The following is a 21,058-nucleotide window of genomic DNA, read 5'->3' as shown; positions in this document are numbered from 1 at the left end:
AAGTTGGTAGGTATGTTTCACTTTCACAAAATGCAACATATATTGTCAAGTTTTCTTCCATAATACTTTGTTTAATTTTTAAAAATTATCCCAGTGTTTGGATATTAAGAAACTGATATAAATTCTGATATCTTGGATCTTTGGTAATGGCCAAATACAATATTTCTCTCCTTCTGGATTATTTTGACCAAAACCACAAAGTTCCTTATATTTATTTTCCTAAAGATTGAATTAGAATCTTTAGCGAAGCATCACTAATGGCAATAGCAAGAATTTGTCAGCTACATAAATTGTCACATGATATAGGTTTGTTTCTAAACAGAGAGAAATAAGTTGATTCTGGAGATAGTTTCTAAAAATAATTATTGAGGGAAATTTCACCTTAGGAAATGTCCAGATTTTGATGCTATAATTGGTATTGCACCAGATATATAATGGTAGATTATAGCAAATTCCTTATTGAAAGAGTAGGTGAAAAAAGATTTATGAAACAAAGGAAAAAAAATTTTGTCTACTTAAAAAGAAATGAGTTTGCATTTATATATGTGATTAAAAATTTCACCACAATATAAAGTCACTGAAGAATTAGAAAGTTCTAAGCATTTTCTTTGTTTTTAACTTTTAAAAAAAAGTTTATAGAGAGAATTTTCAGTCTTGCCTCAGAAATAATGCTTTTGCCTCAGTGGATTCATTACCCTATGGTGCGTTTGGATTGTGAAGATTTGAAGACAGGCCTGACAAATAAAGCAAAAGCCTTTGCGAACATTTTATTAAATGACATCGTTTCAAAACATAGGAAAGAAAATGAATGGTAAGTAGAATTAATGGCTAAACTCAGAATTATAGGGCTAAAAGAAATATTTTGCTAATAACTCTTGTTTACAAACAAATAATTAAAATATATAAGTACTTAAAATTTTCCTCCATAGCTACCTCCTAAGGAGGTTCCTTTGTGGTCCCAATGGGCTGGGTTCTTTTTGGTTGATACTGTTTGAGGCTAGTTTTAAGGCAATCCAATATATATATATTTTTAAGTTGAAATAAACCAGTGTTTGGATACAAGTTACATGATAATGCAAAGATTATAGACTTTCAGTGATGTTGGGTAGATTTGGGATCATTCCTGACCCCAATATTTACTTGTATGTTACTGACCGTATTTTTCTCATCTGTAAAATGGAGATAGTAATAGCTACTTTGATATATACTTAGATAGTAATAGCTACTTTGCAGGGTAGTTATAAAATTGCGTTCATAGGGCTGGCTAGTCAGTTCAGTTGGTTAGAACGTAGTGCTGATAACACTAAGGTCCAGTGTTTGATCCCTGTTGTGGCTAGCCACCCAAAAAAAAAAAAAAAAAAAAGCATTCATAAACTAGTGGCCTGCCAGCTGAGTGTGTCCTTCTGGTGTGTTTTACTTGTTACACATTGTTTTATTTTGTTTAAACAAAATTTGAATTTGCTATCAACATTTCAAAATTAAAAGATCTCACACATACACATACACATATACACACTTCAGATTTTTTACTTTTCTTGAAAAAGTGAGAAGATCATGCCACATTGGCCTGTGGTGGTAAATGGAGCTAAGAAGGAGCTTTCCCCTATAGACAGGGAACATGTCCTTTAGTTTGCTCAAGCAATTCATAACCCAGTTCATCTAACTCATTTGTTACCTGTCTGGCCCCAAAGGAATCTGACTTTGTAAGTTCTGTAAAGATTAAAATTGGTACCTAGCACTGTGCCTGGCACATGGTGCTCAACAAATGTTAGCTATTATGTTTGTTTTCCCAAAAGCAGTGTGAACAAATTGTGTGCTTTGGAATCAGAAAAACCTGAATTTGAATCCTTGCTCTGCCGTAACTAGTTCTAAGACTCTGGGCAAGTTAGTCAGTTTCCTACTGTGTCAACTATGAAAAATAATAACTTCCTTGCAGGACCAATGTTAGGATCACAGATAACATTTGTAAAGCATCTAGCATCATACCCAGCATAGAACAGGCACGCAATAAATATTTTTAAATGAATAAACATATATATGACTGTCAGAAAGTTGAGTGTTTATCAGGCATACCTTGTACAAAAGTATGCTGCATAAAAAAAATCAAAGATGGTAATTATTAGACCCTATAGTTAATCTAAAAATGATTTATATTTAACTTAACTTTTTGGAGGGCATTTATTTTTGTAGTATCTGTGATTTTTTTGGAAAATTCTATTATTTCCATCAAAGTGACTATATCTTCTCATAAACCCATGATATAAGTGCAGTTGAGTAATTGTCCAGTTTCCTCCACCTAGTTTGTTTTTTAATTCCTTCCTGTTTAAATTCCATGCTTGAGATAGATAACATCAAAAGGAGGAAATGTGTGCCACTAGGTCAAGTACAAGGTCCTTAAGAGCAATTTGCTTACTTCACAGTTTGGTTAGCATCTGCTTGTGCCACTTTTCTGTCATCATTTTGTTTGCCTCCTTTTCTTATGTTGAAATATCTCTTCCCAAGTGACTCAGAGTTTGCTCTAGCAAGAAGGAAGTACCCCCAGGAGGATCATCTGTCTTCTGCATTATCCAAATTAATGCATCCCTCCTATATTTTTAATAATCAAGAGTTAACTGTGAAGTCCTACATGATCTAACTCCTGCTCACCTCTCCACCTTCATACTAGGTTCTCTTCCTTTTATTCATACTGGCCTGTTTACCATTCCTAAAGTATGCCAAACTTATTGCCACTTCAGGGCAGTCATCCTTGCTGTTTTTTTCTTCCTAGAAGCTTTTTTTTTCCTGATATTTGTGTAACTCACTTTTTTTCTCTCACCTTGAATATTACCTCAATAATAAGGTAATATTCTTCATAACACTTTTTTATTTTTGTTTTATTTTTCTTCATAACACTTTTTACTACCTAACATTGTAAATATGTGCTTTTGTCTCTCTTCTCAGCTTGAATGTAAGCTTTATGAGGACAGGCACTTGATCTTGTTTGCTGCTGTATCTCCAGTGCCTAGAACTTTGCTTAGCACATTGTAGGTACTCTTATTATTTATTAAATGAATGAATGGCTAAGTATAATTCCCCACATAATTTCCCAAATACCTGCATGAACTAAAATTTATTTTTAAAATCACTTCTTTTATATTCTGTTTTTCCATGTCTTTTTTCCTGATATTTCTGGTAATGGCATGACAATACATATATTTTAAGGCATAGGAAAAAGAATTCTATGAAATGTAGCTTTAGTTGAATAATTGCTATAGGATATCTAGGTTCATATTTACATATGTAGGATATTCTAAGAAAATCATAGATTTTAAAAGTATGTATAAGGGTTTGGTCTTTTTACTTGCTATATTGTCATGTTTCACAAGAGGCACTAATAATAATAATTAAACTAATGATTATACTAATAAGTATAGTTACCAGTAAATGAGAGTATACTATGTGCTAAGTCCTTTGCATTCATTATTGCATTACAACAATCCAGCAAGATTAATGCTAATAGCTTCATTTTACAGATGTGGAAACTGAACCTGAGATCTGCATAAGTTCACAAAGCTAGTGGTAGCTGAGGCAGGATTTAGATTTGGTGCTACCTGATCCAAAGTATGCTCTATGCCACACTGCTTATCTGTGTATTCAAGAGAGTTGAAGAGATCACTAGGAAAAAAACCTTCATTTTATTTATTTATTTAGGAAAAAAATTTTAAATATGCCATAATTTCACATGATAATATTACCTTAATTTTAAAGATTTTATTGATGTATAATGTATACTGAGTCATATCAGATAAGTTAAGCTTAAATATTTTAAAATACCTTAGTGAATTAACCAATTACTTTTAGCATATCACAGTTTCTATTTTATAATATTCATAATAGCACACATTTATTAAATATGATATAACATTAATTACCATAAGTATAGTAAAGCAGAGTATTATGTCAGTATTTGCAGTGAATTTGAAGCAATTAAAGAGCGTGCATTGAAAGTCCCTGAGACAACAGAAGAGATGATGGATTTGATATCTTATGTAGAAAAAGCCCGGACTTTACGAGTTGAAGAGTTGGCTTTAAGGATCAAGGTAAGAAACTTTTAATTTACATATTTTAAATAATTTTTTTCGTTGTGAAATATGACATACTTATTGAAGACGTGTAAAACATATAGTTAAATAAATAGTTATAGCATGAACACCTATGTTGCCGCCAACCAGGTCAAGAAATAGGATTTTGCCAGTACCTCAGAAGTCCTCTGCATGACTTCCTGATCACACCACCTTCTCCCTCTCCCTCTCCCTCCCTTAGAGGTTTCCGTATGATTTTTATAGTAATCATATCTTTAATTTTCTTTAGTTTTACCAACTATGTGTGCCTCTTTGAACAACATAGATTTTTTTTAAAAATATACTTTTTCTTTTATAGTTTCTGCACTTAATAGTATGCTTATGCCCTCCCCAGCACAAGATTATATACCTATTCACCTATATTTTACCCTTATACTTTGTTTAAAAAAATTTTTTTTACATCTGCAATATAACACATGTACCGAAAATTGCATGAAATATAAATTGTACAATTTTGAATGTTATAAAGTAAGCAGCCAGTAATTACCATCCAGGGAAAGAAACAGAACCTTGCCACCAGTCTAGAAGCCCATCATAATTCTTTTTCCAGATGTGAGAACTATCTGACTTTTATAGTAATCATTTCCTTTCTCTTCTTTATAGTTTCACTAAGTAAATATGCATTTCTGATCAATATAGTTAATTTTTGTCTGATTTTGATCTTTATATAAAGGGTATAATAATGTTTATATTCTTTTGCATCTTGTCAGCATTAGGTTAATAATGTTATTATTCTTTAACTTTATTTTCATTGCTGTCTAGTATTCCAGTCTGTATTGTATCACTATACAATAATTTATTTTCAAAATTTTACTGTTCTGAGTGCTGGCCGGTTAGCTCAGTTGGTCAGAGTGTGGTGTTGATAAAACCAAGATCAAGGGTTCAGATCTTCATAGTGGCCAGTAACAACAACAACAAAAATAAATAAATCAGAAACCAAACAGAAATGTGGTTACTAAAGGTGGGTAAGGGGGCAAGGGAGGGGGGCTGGCAAGAAATTGGTTAATGGACACAAAGAATGCTTCTGTTTTGTAATAATGGGTATGCTAATTACCCTGATTTGATCACATGTTGTACACAGGTATTGATATGCAACTATGTACCCTACAAACATGTATGATCAATTATGTTTCAATAAAAAAAATTTCACTGTTCTGGATATTTGGTTGTTTCTAATTTTGCTATTAATAGCAATGCTGCTGGGAACATTTCTGTACATGTATTCTGGTGCATATATTCATGCATTTGTCCTAGGTGCTATGGAATAGGCTTTTCTTCACTTTCACTAAATAAGGCAAAATTCTTTTTCAAAGTAGTTCCAATTTTATACTCCTGTCAGCAATGTACTATAATTTCTGTTATTTTACACAATTACCCATACTTGCTATTGTGAAATAGTTTAAATTTTGGTGGTCAAGTGGAGGTTATTGTATTTTTGTTTGCATTTTCCTGAAAACAAATGAATTTGAACACTTTTCATATGCTCATTGGCCCTTTGGAGTTACTCTTATGAAATGCTAATACATGTCTTTTGCCCATTTTTCCTTTGGATTATGTACCTTTTTCTTATTGATTTGTATTAGGTACAAAAAAGTTGTGGTAAAATGTATGTAAAAAAATGTATCATCTTAAGCGTTTTTAAGTGTACAGTTTAGTTTAGTAGTTTGTAATGTATTATTGATAAGTATCCTTTCCTTCACTCTGTAATTTGTTTTAACTTTTTAATGGTGTTTTTGATGAGAAGTTTTATTTTAGTGCAGTTAAATGGAGCAATTTTTTCTTATAGCTAGTGCTTTCTGTGTCTTGTTTAAGAAATCCTTTCTTATCTTTCTTAATCATTTCTTATCAAGATTTTTTTCTTAAATCCTTTTCTAGAAGCTGTTTAGTTTTAACTTTCAGGTTTAGGTTTTCAATCCTCCTGGAATTTTATTTTTGTGATTGATGTAAGACCTAATTTCGTTATTTTACCATATAGTTGAGCAACTCTGTGTTTATTGAAGAGACCATCCCCACTGCTCTGCAGTTCTACCTCTGTCATATATCGAGTGTCCATGTATGAGAGTACTTCAAAAAGTTCATGAAAAATTTGAATTAAAAGATAGCATGAATCCTTCTATTAACTTTTTGAAGACCCCTTATATGTGCAGATCTATTTAGAGTCATTCTATTCTGTCCCATTGGCCTGTTCATCTATCCTTGTATCAGTAATACCACACTCAATTAATTACAACAGCCTAATAGTAATAGCAATAATAAGTCTTGATGCCTGGTAGAGTATGTCCTCTCACCTTGTTCTTCAAGTTTCTTGCTTACTTTTGGACCTTAGCATTTTCATGTAAGTTGTAGAGTCAGCTTTTCACATTCCATAAAAATTTTGGGGGATTTTGATTAGGAATGTGTTAAATAGATGATGGACAGAATTGGCACATTTTCAGTATGGATCCTTATAAATCATGATAGATCTTTTACTTATTTACCTCTTTTTTAACATCTTTCAATGTTTTATAATTTTCTCTGTAGAGGTTGTGCACACCTTTTGTTAGATATACTTTTAAGTAATATATTTTTATGTTATATTAGATGTGTCTTTTAATTTTTCATCTTCTGTTTGTTGCTTAAATACAGAAGTACAATTAATTTATAAAAATAATTAATGTACTTTATTTTTAAGAACAGTTTTAGATTTACAGAAAAATTAAGTAGATAGTACAGAGTTCTCATATTACCACTCCCTCACCCCTGCCCACACACCCACTCTTAGTTTTTCCATTATTAACATCATACATTAGTATGGTACATTTATCACAATTAATAAATCAATACTGATGTATTATTATTAACTAAAGTACATAGTTTATTCATATTTCCTCAGTTTTTACTTTAACGTTCTTTTTTTTTTTTCTGTTTTAGGATCATAGAGGTAAGGTGCCATTTTTATCACATCATTTCAAGGGTGTACTATCAACATGACTTATCACTGTTGATGTTAACCCTGATCACCTGGCTGAAGTAGTATTTGTCAGGTCTTTCCATTCTTTTTCTCCCCCTTTCCAGTCTGTTCTCTTTGGAAGGAAGTCACTATATGTAGCCCATACTTAGGAAGTGGGAAGTTAGGCTACCCCTCTTTTAGGATGGAGTATCTACATAATTTATTTAAAATCCTTCTGCATCAGAGATTTGTCTCTTTTCCCCCACTTATTAATTTATTTAGTCATTTATTATCAGTATGGATTCATAAATATTTATTTTATACTTTGGTCTGTAATATAAATTTTATTTTATATATTAATTTAATATCCATTACTCTTTATCAATTTTTTCTTACTTTAAAAAATTTCTTTCTGTTTTAAAATTTTAACTCTAAAATTTTTATTTTTATTTTTTCTTTTCTTTTCTTTTTTTTTTTTTTTGTGTGTGTGTGTGTGTGTGTGTGTGTGTGTGTGTGTGTTATAACACTGCACTCTAACCTGCTGAGCTAACTGGCCAGCCCTTATTTCTATTCTTAATTTTAATAGTTTATCTGAATATTATTTTGGAATGTCTACATATACCATTATATAACTTGCAAATAATGACAGTTTTTGTTTTTTGTTTTGTTTGCTCTCATCAGACATTACACATTTCCATACTTTATTTTTTTGGCTGCAATGGACTGGCTGGGACCTCTAGTACAATGTTGAATAAGTAGTAGATGATAGCAGGCATTCTCCTCATCTTTATCCCAACTTCTAAGGGAAAGCTTTCAAGATTTCCCTGTTAAGTGTGACTTTGCTGTATGTTTTTATAGGTACCTTCATCAGAATTAGTGAGTTCCCTTTTACTGTTGATGTGCTACTAGGTTTTTTAAAAAAATTATTATGAGTGGATGTTGAATTTTATTAAACTTCTTTTTATATCTATTGAGATGATCATATGCTTTTTATCTTTCAATCTATTAATATAATGAATTACATGGATCAATTTTAATTTTAAGTTATATTTCTACATGCATTGTATATGCATATATAATATATAATGTCTCATATACTTATATCTATGTTTGTATATATGTAACCAAAAACCTTAAATTAGCCTTTGAATCTGTGTTTCATTTCTTAAAAATTACAGCACTACAGCACAGCATATGGATCAGTGAATGCTATAGGGCTAAAAATATTCAATGTCTCTGATCAGATAAACCTATGGTTTTAAATGTTTTTTTCTTTACCATTTACCCCCAAATTCTTTTGGACTATTGCTGTTTGCTAAGCAGGCAAAAGGTGGTACTGTCACTGAAGATGCAAAACAAAACAAAAGATACAAAAATCTTTGTTACCAGAGATTTAAAAATAAAACAATTTGTAAGAATAAAAAGAATTTAAAATCCTTTTAAATCAAAAGTTTAAAGGATTGATGAACATTTGTGCACCTACTTTAGTCATATTCAAGGAGGACCAAGTGTACCTTTATGTTAAGTCAGCTGCATGTGAACACTTTGAAAAGCTTTTTATCTAGTATAAAAGTATGCAGTTGTGTGGCATGATGCCTAATAAATAATACTACAGCTATTGAAATACCCATGTGATTTGGGCAATATATAAAATATCAGTTAATAATTGGAGTCAAGTTGAAATTTGAAGGAGTATTAAAGATTGTTGTTGGTTCTTCTATTTTTCATAAGGTCTTAGATTTTCTTGACGGTGTATTATATCTGGAGTTTCTTTTGTAGGAATCCAAACGCCAAATGAATTATTTTTTAGACGTTTTTCTATTTCCTCAAGAAGACTTAGCTTTAAATGCCACTGTCCTCATGTGGCCTAGGAAAATTAATCCCATCTTTGATGAAAATGATGAGGTAAATATATTTTTCAGTATATATTTTTGTACTCTGACATTTTAAGCACAATGTTCATATTTAATTTTTATACCTACTTGCCATCTACCTTTAAAAATAACTTCATGTGTTAATATGAGTCTGGGGCTGGCAACGTTTGTGACTGTGTAGGCTTAGTACAAGTCATTAGGCTTAACCCACAGGGTTTTAAGTAGTGGGGCTGACATTTAAAAAGTCAGAACTATTATATAAATTAATAACAGTGAGCACTGAACCAAATGCTTTCCATTTATTAAATCATTTAATAATCATAAAAATCCCAGGTGTTCCTGTTTCCCCCATTTTATAGATGAGAAAAGTGAGACAGAGAAATTAAAGGACTTCTCCAATCTCACAGAGATAGGAGGTGACAGATTCAGGATTTTATATCAGACTAAATATAGCTCAGATTTTGGAAAAGTCCTAATATAATCCAGTCTATCCTAAATTGGAAGTTAAGATGGTATAGTAATGAAAAGCATAGGCTTCCATCAGATAAACCAAGATTCTAATCCAGATTTTGACTTTTATGATTTTGTGATCTTTGACATGCCCCTTGAAGCCCCGTAAGCCTCAATTTCTTCATCTCTAAAATGAAAACAATAATAATGCCTGAGGTAATGTAGGTAAGGTGTTTAATAGTTCTTGATACATTGCATGTGCTCAATAAATGGCAGCTTTTATTATTACCCCAGAATCTGTTAAATAATTAAAATATTAATTAATAAATAAGAGTTGGGAAAGTCACTTTGGATATCTAGGAAAATTTTTCTATGTGGCTTATTATTGTTTGCATTTTTATCAATCATTATATGCAGCATTTTATTTTTGTACTCATTTTAACTTCTCTGATGGCTTTTATTACCATACAAAGCATTTAGATTTCTGATTTGACAACTTTTTCCTTTCTAATAGAATAATTAACATGATTAAATTATCTTTTAAAAAGCTCATTGAGAATGCTAAACGTAAAAAAGAAAGTGAACTAATAGCCAAGAGAGAGAAACTGATTTTGGAAATAGAAAAAGAATCACGCCGCATGGAAGAGTTTACAGAATTTGCAGAGCTGGAACGCATGCAACAGGTCTGATAAATATATAAGGCAGTAGCTATGGCCAGCCCATAGATTAACAGAGGACACATTAACATAAATTTAGAAATATAGAAAACATATGCTTACTATGGTGGAGACCTGACCCTTAGTTCTGGAACTGGAGCTATTTATGTGATCTTTTTTGTCTTAGTTTTCTATTTGTAGAGTAGACATAACCATACCTTTTACTGTCTATTGTAGTAATGTTGTGAAGTTAATATATAAAGTTGCTGTATAAATGCAAGGACATATCCTATGTAGTATCATATGATCTTATGATCTTATATTTATAACATTACTTGTATATTTCTTGAGATAAAAAATTATTTGCTTTCAGTATGTGACAGATGTTAGACAACTACAAAAACGTATTCAGGAATCTGAAGAAGCAGTTCAATTTATTAATAAAGAAGAGGAACTTTTCAAATGGGAGTTGACAAAATATCCTGAACTGGAGAAATTAAAAGTTAACATTGAACCCTATCAGAAGTTTTTTAATTTAGTTTTGAAGTGGCAACGATCAGAAAAACGGTAATTTCTGATAATGTGATAAAAATTAAGCAAATGATGTAAAAGACTTGTAAAATGTAAATAATTTTATTTTTTGGTTAAGTGTTTAAAAGTAGAACTTACCATACATTTGAAAGAGAACCAAGTATAATATAGTAGAAGCATCAAATGCTGCTAAGTTACCACCTAATCTTAGTAATATAATATCTGAAATGTCATTTGGATTTTCCAAAGTCATTTAACTTTTTTATGAAATTAATTAATCTGACCAGTGTTTACACCAAAATTAGAAGTATGGGGTCAAAAAATATTTTATTTGGATACTGGTAGTTGCCCACTTACAATTTAGTACATATTTTAGCATATGCAACATAGCTAAAATGATCATTTTAGTCCTATCTCTCTTCTATCAGCTGTACCTATGTGACTGAGAAAATTAACAACTCTTGCTCTCAGTTGTCTCTCTTACAAAACTGAAGTGCCTAACCTATAGGATCTCTAAGTCCTCTTCAAAGTCCAAAAGTCTGAGTTTAATACTATTTTTTTTTTTCAATTCAGGTGGATGGATGGAGGGTTTTTGGACCTCAATGGGGAAAGCATGGAATCTGATGTAGAGGAGTTTTCCCGAGAAATTTTTAAGACACTGAAATTTTTCCAAACAAAGCAAAAGAAAGAACTACAAGAAAGAAGAAAGGCAGCAAGAAAACGATCTTTTATAGAAGAGAAACCTGAAGAAGAACCAAAAGAGAATCCTACTATTACTATGTGCACTACAGTAATGGAGCAGATAAAAGTTTTTAAGGTATAAACATATTTAATAACATTTTAATATTATAGATATCTTCTCATCTTTCTGTTGCTTATTACATAAAATACAAAATCCAGCCTCTCGTCCTACTCTTCCAATAGTAGTCTAGTTGTGTGTAAAATGGGTTTGGTTAGCATCTAGCTAGTCTCATCCTCAGTGGGCATGTGACCCAAGATTAACTAATCCTAATACTTCAGCTCTCTGGCTATAGTGAATGGTTCAAGGATAAGCATGTAACCCAAACTGGGCCAATCAGAGTTCTCCTTGGAGATCTGGGTCCAGGAAAGGAAGCCTTTTTTTCTCTACTCGCAAGCTGTAAGGATATGAGTTGTGAGCTCCTTATAGCCGTGGGATAATTGGTTTGAGAGTGACACTGATACTTAAAGAAAAGAATTAAAAGGAAATCTGAGTGTGCTCACTCTTCTGGTCCCCATAATCCAGAGGCTTGTGACATTTATCTCTGCTTTGTCTCACTTTGAACATGCAGGCTAATAATGTCTCTCATCTCCTTTTTTCCCACTTTGGCCAGTGGACTGGGTCCCTGTCATTTGTCATCAAGGGAGTGCAGCCAAATGAAAGTATTGAGGAGAAATAATCAGAAAAAAAAAAAAAGATTTAAAAATCTTTCCCTGTGCCTCAGACTCTGTGCCTGAGACTCTGACTCATTCCTGCCTTCTGTTCTAGGCACAGGAATTGTGAAAGAGCTGAGGGATCAGCTTTGAGAGGAAGTGGTAAGGGCAAAGAGATAAGACTTTTTTCTTCTCATGTTTTGAATGACATCTTTTTGCATCTTTGACCTTTTGGTGTCTCATTCCCAATCTTTAGCCCCTCATCATGAAGCACCACTGTGGTGTGTAGGAAAGGCTGGTTGCGTGGTGAATAGCAGCCATATTAGGGGCAGATCAGGGAGAACACACATATAAAGCCAGATCTGGCAACACTGGGGCAAAGCGTTCCTCTGTCACAAGAAAAGCAGTAGATTGATCAGCATATGGAAGACATAAGAAGAGTATACCATTGTTTTAAATTTATTTTAGTAAAACTAAACAAGCATGTCAAAACAGCTGCTATTAATCAGCATAATCCAAACTTTGAAGTGAGGTTATAACTATTTTGGGGGGGATAAATACATAAAAAAATTGTAGCATTTGCCAAATGGTAGAGAAGGATTTTGAGTCCAAAGAAGTTGTTGACCCATAGACTCTGAGTCTTAAGAATTATCCAGGAAAGCCCTGGTAGAGCTGTTTCCATCATCAAGTTCTAATGAAGAGAGAAAGATTTGTAAGCAAAACCAAAGCTGAATCCAGAAAACTTGATCTCATACTTAAGCTGTGCTTTTTTCTTTCCTGATAAAGTCATTGAAATCAATCCCTTCATAGAACAATGTTTGACAAATAGAAAAGACTATCATGACTAGCTACAATTGAGTAAAGAGGGCAAAAGTTTACTAGGACAGACCATTTAGCTTACACTAAGGGCAGCAACACAAGGTAGCAGTAACTTTGGAAGGCTTGGAGTCACCCTACCTATGTTTATATCAGAATTCTGCACTTGGTAGTGGCATACCTTGGGCAAGATATTCAGCCTCTTGTGTCTCAGTTACCTCTTTAATAAAGAGAGGATAACAACAGTTTTTGTGACAATAATGCAGTGGACTTCCCAAGGCAGTAATGGCAGTAGTTCTAGTGGCAGTGCCAGATTTCCACTGTCAGCATGCTCAGAGTGCAAACTCTGTGATGGGATTTGAGCATTGTTCCTGTCTGTGTCTAGCTCTTTCAGAGAGTCCAGACTGCCTGATTTTTTTTTAAAATAAATACTTAAAATTATTTTCAATATTTAATACATTTGCGTAGTCCAAAAATATTTTTAAAACGTGTCTGTAAAGTCTCCTTCTCACTTGTATAAGTGAGGTGATAAATATTATTTTCTTATGTATAGTTCCAGAGTCCTGTTACACATATAACAATATAAATATATATTCTTATCCTTTCATCTTTTTACATAAAATGTAGCATACTGTATATATTATTTACCCCCCTTTTTTTGCTTAATTTATCTTGGAGACCTTTTCTCATGTGAGTACATGGAGAGCTTCTTCATTCTTTTTCATACCTATATAATGTTTTATTATATTTATGTACCATAATTCATGTAACCAGTTCCCTATTGATGGACATTTTGATTGTTTCTAATCTCTTGCTATTACAAACAATGTTGCAGTGAATAATTGTATGTGTGTGTTGTATGTGTGTATAAATTTCACGTGTTTGAAGCTGTAACTGCAGGGTAAATTGTGGAAGAGTAAATGTCATGTTAAAATCTATAGTTGAGATTTGATTATCACATGTTGTATACAAATACTGATAGTCAACTCTGTACCCCATAAATATGTATAATCAATTATGTTTCAAATGTAAATAAAAAATTTTCCTTGGCTATCCTTATATTATCTGAGTCAAATAAAATGTATTTTTGAGAAAAGTAAATAAAATCTACAGTTGAATTCCCCTTCATAGGGGTTACCAGTATGTACTCTCACCAAATTCGACAACAGAATATCACCAAACTTTAGGTTTTTTGCTAATCTAGAAGAATTTTCATTTCTCTTATTATAAGTAAATGTTAAGCATATTTTAATATATTTAAGAGTGTTTTGTATTTCTTTTTCTGTGAACTGTTTGTTATTACCTTTGCCCATTTTTCTGTTGAATTATTGGTCTTTTTTATTGATTTCTAGGAATATATATACGTGTGTGTGTGTGTGTGTGTGTGTGTATACATGTTTGTGGGAAGGAGTTTGAAAACAGACTCAATTTATTTAATATATATAAATACGGCTATTCAGATTTTGTGTTTAATTTTGTGTCCATTTTGGTAAATTGTATTTTTCAAGAAATTTGTTCATTTCTTTTAAGTTGTTGAATTTGTTGCCGTAAAGTTGCTCATAACATTTCTTTATCATATTTTTTAATATCTGGAGAATCTATAATGATAACTTATTTTTCATTCCAAATATTGATAATTTTTATTTTCTTTCTTTTTCCTTAATCAGTCTAGTTAGGAATTTAGTTGTAGTTTATTTTGACATTTAAGTTAACATTTAAGCCTTTTGTCCTTTTTAAAGTTATCTGGATTATTTTCCTCTTTTCATTTCTTATTATCACCATCCATTATCCCTATCATCATAGCAGTATATCATCATTTTTGTAAGTCATCTTGAGATGGAATATAAATAGAAATTGTTCCATATCACTAATTAGTCCCACTGTATTTTTTCGTTCCTATTTCTTCCTATTCTCCAAGCTTCTGAATGTTGGAGGGTCTCAGGGCTCAGTCATCAGTCTTTTTATCTGTCTACCCTCACTCTCTTGGTGGTCTCATCCAGTCCCATGACTTTAAATACCATCTATATGCTGAAAACTCTTAAATGTTTAACTCAATCCAAACCTTTCTTCTAAGCCAACATTCATAAATCCAACTTCCTACTTGTAATCTCCCCTTGAATGTCCAGTATACATGACAAACTCAAAATTCAGCTCCCTGATACCACCCTGATCCAAGTTACCTCATCTTACTCAGATTTCTATAAAAAGGTCCTAACTGGTGTCCTTGCTTCTACCTTTGTCCCCATCTCCACCCATTGTCTATTCAAAATATGGCAACTAGAGTAAACTTGTCAGATTAGATCACTTCTCTCCACAAAATTCTGTAAAACCTTCACATTTTACTCAGATAAAAAAGTTTACTTGGCACTGTGTGATCTGGCTTTTTATCTCTTTGACCTCATATGATCTCACTCTTTTTTATTTCTCTGACCTCACATCCAACTATTCTTGCCCCTCATGTACGGTGCTCTAGCCGTACTGTCCATGAGATAGTTTTCAGAAACTCTCATTTTTCAAACAAGCAAGCATGTTCCTTCTTCCTGAGAGCATTTGCTATGCCTGTTCCCCCTACCTAAAATGCTCTTCACCCGTATATACTCTTGTCTCAGTTCTTCCCCTCTTAAAATTTTTGTTCAGATTATCACCATATCAAAGAGGCCCATCCTAACCATCCTATTTAATACCTCCAACTTTCTTGCATTCCCAGTGGTCCTCCTTACCCTGCTTTAATTTTTCTTTTCTTCATAGCATTTATTACTCTCTAGCATACCTCTTAATTTACCAAATTATCACATTTATTTTCTCTCCCCACCTCATCTCCAGTAGAATGTAATATTCATGAGGAAAGGATCTTGGTTTAATTTATTGATATGTCCAAATCACCAACAATAATGACTAGCACACAGTAGATGCTAAATAAATATTTGTAAAATTAATATAGAAAAATAAATAAATATCATGATTTGTTAGAATGAACATGCTAATAATAAATAAAATTTTAAAATTAAAAAAAGAAAAAGAAATAAGGAATTTTGTATATTCATTTTTAGTTAATTCCCTCCAATCCTATTTTCCTTTTATTCTTCTCCCAAGATGGTTGTCAGGACCCCATTCTATGTATTGGGGAAGTTCATACTTTATACCTTTTTTATAAATTCCATGGCAATGGACTATGACCGTTGATGATTAACTTTTTACTGGTAAACGGTAAAGTAGAAAAATAAGGACTGTATGATAGAGAGGGAGGGGGAGAGGGAGGGAGAGGGAGAGAGAAGGTGCCAGGGTGTTTTTAAGGGAACTCATAGAGCGAGAACTCATTAATCCCCCCTCCCCCGGGGAAAGCATTAATCCATTCATGAGGGATCCACCCCCATGACTCAATCAGTTTCCAACACTGCCACATTGGAGATCAAATTTCATCATGAGTTTTGGAGGGGACAACACATCCAAACTCTATCAATGTCCTTTTTACTTTTTAGGTGTTAAAAATTCATTTATTTAACAAATGCTTGTTGTGTGTCTGATATGTTATGTCATGTTCTGATGAGTGCTGAGGAATATGGTGGTAAGCAAAAACAGCTGGTGGTGATAACCAATTGAAGGTTAAAAACAAAGTCCTTACTAAGCAAAATAAAAAAATTAAAAGATTGCCAGCCTATGGTACTCCAATTTTTTAAAAATGTACTTTGTTAAATTATTATTTACAAAAAATAAAACATGACTTTCCACACAAAAATAAAATAAACTTGTCAAATATTTTATTGTACTTATTAATTAGTGAGTACATTAGCAAGATGGTAAAGCTGATTCAAAGAGCATTTGAAGACCTGAGTATTTATAGGAAATTTAATAAAGGAATGTTAAAAAAACAATTGCTAGAATTGATGTAAGACTGGTTAATGTCGTACAGGACAATAAACCAAAACATTTGGAGTTATTTTTTCTATTATATGTAAATTCTTGCATCTCTGTCACACAGAAATTTACAAGTTAACATGTTATTTCACAAAATCTGGGACCTTTAATAAATAGTAAACAGTGAGTTGAACAAAGTACAGACTTTAAATAGTTACATTTTCCTTAGGTGGCCCTGCACCCCATATGACATTGAAAGGACATGCCACTACTTACATTTATTTTATTTTATTTTATTTTATTTATTGAATCAGAATCGATTATACAGATTTTGGGGGTTGAACATTGAGATATGTTGATTAAATCAATATTACTAGCATATATATTGTTACAAATCGTAATTATTCTTTATACCCCTTGTCCAATCTCTCCTCTTCCCCCATTCCCTCTCCCTCCCCCCTCTAATTGCCCTAGATTTCTTCTCTCCTTCTGAAAGAATAATGGTTACTCTGTTAATTTGTTGCCTAGATGATCTGTCCAATGCTGAGAGATGTGATCGGGTCTCCTCAATATTATCATAGAGCAGATGCTTCTTCTGTCACTCTGAAATGGGTTTTGTGGAAAGAGACATCCTCTTCTTTTCTTTGTCTCTGCTGGTGACTCTTCTTGTGTGAATGCACTCCCGTGGTTGGCAGACCCTCTGCATGGTGGTTGTGGTGTCTAGCTGCTTTTGCAGCAGCCATGGTTATTGTGCTGGCTGTGGTGGGCCACCCACATGGAGGTGCTGTTTTTAGTATGATCCTTGGCACTGGCGGTATGCCTTGTTGTGCGGTGTGTTTGGTCCCCTTCTCCATGCCTCTGGTCCCTGGGCAGGCCCCAAGGCATTGGTGCCATGTGCCTAGTTATGGGAGAGGGGTCCAGTCCCCTTCTCCATGCCTTGGGTCTCTGGACAGGCCCAAAGGCACTGGTGCCATGTGCCTGCTTGTGGAAGGAGGGTCCGGTCCCCTTCTCCATGCCTCGGGTACCCAAGTGGGCCTCAAGGTTCTGGCGTTTTGTGCCTGCTGTGGGAGGAGGATCCAGTCCCTGGTTCCATACCTCAGGTCACTGGGCGGGACCTGAGGCACTGGCTTGGTGTACCTGGCTGTAGGAGGGTGGTCCGGTCCCCTTCTCCATGCCCCGGGACAGTGGGTGGGCCCCGAGGCACTGGCTTGGTGTGCCTGGTTGTGGGAGAGAGGTCTGGTCCACTTCTCCATGCCCCGGGTCCCCGGGTGGGTTCCGAGGTGCTGGCATGTTGTACCTGGCTGTGGGAGGGTGGTCCGGTCCCCAACTCCATATCCTGGGTCCCTGGGTGGGCCCCAAGGCGCTGGCTCAGTGTGCCTGGTTGTGGGAGGGTGGTCTGGTCCCCTTCTCCTTGCCTCGGGTCCCTGGGTGGGCTCCAAGGTGCTGGCATGTTGTGCCTGGTTGTGGAAGGGGGGTGCAGTCCCCTTATCCATGCCTTGGGTTCCTGGGTGGGCCGTGAAGCACTGTCGCAGTGCGCCTGGTTGTGGGAGAGAGGACCGTTCTTCTCCTTGCCTCCAGTCCCTGGGTGGGCTCCGAGGCGCTGGCATGTTGTGCCTGGTTGTGGGAGGGTGGTCTGGTCCCCTTCTCCATACCCCAGGTCCCTGGGTGGGTCCCAAGGCACTGGCTCAGTGTGCCTGGTTGTGGAAGTGTGGTCCGGTCCCCTTTTCCATGCCTCAGGTCCTTGGGTTGGCCCTGAAGCACTGGCTCAGTGTGCCTGGTTGTGGGAGAGAGGTCCATTCCCCTTCTCCTTGCCTCAGGTCCCCGGGCAGGCCTTAAGGTGCTGGTGTGGTGTGCCTGGTTGTGGGAGTGTGGTCCAGTCCCCTTCTCTATACCTTGGGTCCCTGGGAGGGCCCTGAAGCACTGGCACGGTGGGCCTGGTTGTGGGAGAGAGGACCATTCCCCTTCTCCTTGCCCCGGGTCCCTGGGTGGGCTCTGAGTTGCTGGCATGTTGTGCCTGGTTGTGGGAGAGAGGTCCGGTCCCCGACTCCATATCCCAGGTCCCTGGGTGGGCCCCAAGGTGCTGGCATGGTGTGCCTGGTTGTGGGAGAGAGGTCCAGTCCCCTTCTCCCTGCCTTGGGTCCCATCTTAACATGGTTAATTCTTCCAATAAATGAGCCTGGGGTCTCTTTCCATTTATTCTGGTCTTCTTACATTTCTTTTAACAATTATTATTACTATTATTATTTGGGGGGTGGCTGGCTGGTACAGGGATCCAAACCCTTTACCTTGGTGTTATGAACACTGTGCTCTAACCAGCTGAGTTAACTGGTCAGCCCATTTAACAATTATTTGTAACATTTTTGTTGTACTTTGCACTGTATAAGTCTTGCACTTTTTTTGTTAAATTTATTTCTAAATATTTTATTCTTCTTGATGCTATTGTACATGGAATTTTCCCCTTACTTTCAATTTTGGATTGTTTATTGCTAGTTAATAGAAATATAACTGATTTTTGTATATTGGTCTTGTGTCTTGCAACTTTGCTGAAGTAGTTTATTAGTTCTCACTTTTAAAAAATAAATTCCTTAGGATTTTCTCTATATAATATCATGCCATCTGAAAATAGAGACAGTTTTACTTCTTCCTTTCCAATCTAAATGCTTTTTATTTTTTTCTTGCCTAATTGGCTTGGATATTGACATTAGCTAGAGTATTCTAGTACAATATTTTTAATGTCCAGGTCACTCAAATTGACTTTTGGCTATGATTTTTGTATCTAATAGGTAATTTAATTAATAAAATTGAACAATTTTTACATGCATAGAATTAATTAAAAATAGAATAAAATTGAAGATAGCAAATGTTTGATAAGCAGTGAGTAGAGTGTTTTTCATGTGTTAAGGGGTGAGAATAAATAAGACATGGTTTTGCACCTCAGAGAGAACACAATGTGGTGAGAGAAATAGGCTGTGAATAACTGGTACAAGGCAGAATGAAGAAATTCTGAGGTAAAGGATATCAGTATCCTGTGAAAGAATAGAGCTGGAGTAATTAATTTTGTCATTTGGTGAACAGGTAAGGCTTTACTTAAGGAGGTAGACCAAAAGTATATGTATGATTTTGATGGGCTTTGAATTGGATTGGGAAAAGGGAAAGTTAAGTGTTCTTTCTTTCTTAACACAATTTTATTATCTAATACTTGAAGAATATATGTAACATATATATAAGTTATGAAGTATAAGAAAATAAACACCCACGAACCCTTCCCTCTTCTTTAGAATTAGATTATCAATACTATTGCCTCCCTCTGTGTATTCCTTCACTATTTTTTCCCCTTAATTTCTCTTAAAGATAAATTGCTTTATCACATTTGTTTATAAAAATTTATAAATATATATTGTCTGTATGTAGTCTTTTGTGACTTGATTTTTTTTCACTCAGTGTTATGTTTCTAACACTCATCCACATTCTTGGCTGTAGTTACTTTGTTTTCACTGCTATGTATTATTCCTTACTTAATTTACTCATTTTCCTGTTTATAGTTATGTGAGATGTTTCCTTTTTTTTTTTGCAATCATTAACAACACATTTTTTTCAGCCTTATTGAGGAATAATTGGCAAATATATTTATATTAACTTAAGGTATACAATGTGATGATTTGATATACGTATGTGTAATGAAATGATTACTACAATCAAGTTAGCTAACACTCACATAGTTACCATTTTTGAAATGGTGAGAACATTTACTCTTTTAGCAAACTGCAAGTATACAACACAGTATTATTAACTATGGTCACCATGCTATACATTAGATCTCCAGAATTTATTCACCCTATAACTGAAAGTTTGTACCCTTTGACCAATGTCACCTCATTTCCCCTGTCCCAGTCCTTGGCAATCATCACTTTATTCTCTGTTTCTACAAGTCTGAGTTTTTAAAATTCCACATATAAGTTTATAAAATTCCACATATAAAATTCCACATATACAGTATTTGTCTTTTTCCATCTGAGTTATTTCACTTAGCATAACATCCTCAAGATGCATCTATGTTGCTGCAAATGGCAGGATTTCCTACTTTTTTATGGCTGAACAGTGTATGTTTATCCATTATTATTATCTTCATATGTTGATGGACACTTAAGTTGTTTCCATGTGTTGGCTGTTGTGAATAATGCTGCAGTGAACATGGGTGTGCAAATATCTCTTCAAGATACAGATTTTGTTTCCTTCAGATGTATACCCAGAAGTAGGATTGCTGGATCATATGGTAGTCCTATTTTTAATTTTTTTGAGGAATCTTAATACTGTTTTCCATAATGGCTGTGCCAATTTACATTTCCACCAGCAGTGCACAAGTGTTCCCTTTTCTCCACATCCTTGCCAACACTTGTTATCTCTTGTCTTTTTGAGAATAGTCATCCTAATAGG

General features: G+C 34.4%; 1 protein-coding gene across 1 annotated transcript in view; it reads left to right on the top strand.

The window, feature by feature from the left end:
- The window catches only part of DNAH12 (dynein axonemal heavy chain 12), a 248,469-nt gene that overhangs the window by 54,534 nt on the left and 172,877 nt on the right, over positions 1–21,058 (top strand). The window contains exons 11-16 of the mRNA XM_063113846.1: positions 633–811; positions 3,944–4,079; positions 8,830–8,955; positions 9,923–10,057; positions 10,404–10,597; positions 11,135–11,378. Of these exons, the coding sequence (XP_062969916.1) occupies positions 633–811; positions 3,944–4,079; positions 8,830–8,955; positions 9,923–10,057; positions 10,404–10,597; positions 11,135–11,378 (1,014 nt within the window). The remainder of the gene's footprint in view (positions 1–632; positions 812–3,943; positions 4,080–8,829; positions 8,956–9,922; positions 10,058–10,403; positions 10,598–11,134; positions 11,379–21,058) is intronic.

The sequence above is a fragment of the Cynocephalus volans genome, chromosome 11 (assembly GCF_027409185.1).
Source record: "Cynocephalus volans isolate mCynVol1 chromosome 11, mCynVol1.pri, whole genome shotgun sequence".
In the NCBI taxonomy this organism is placed as follows: domain Eukaryota; kingdom Metazoa; phylum Chordata; class Mammalia; order Dermoptera; family Cynocephalidae; genus Cynocephalus; species Cynocephalus volans.
The sequence above is the reverse complement of the archived record's forward strand: the minus strand, read 5'-3'. Positions and strand labels throughout refer to the sequence as shown.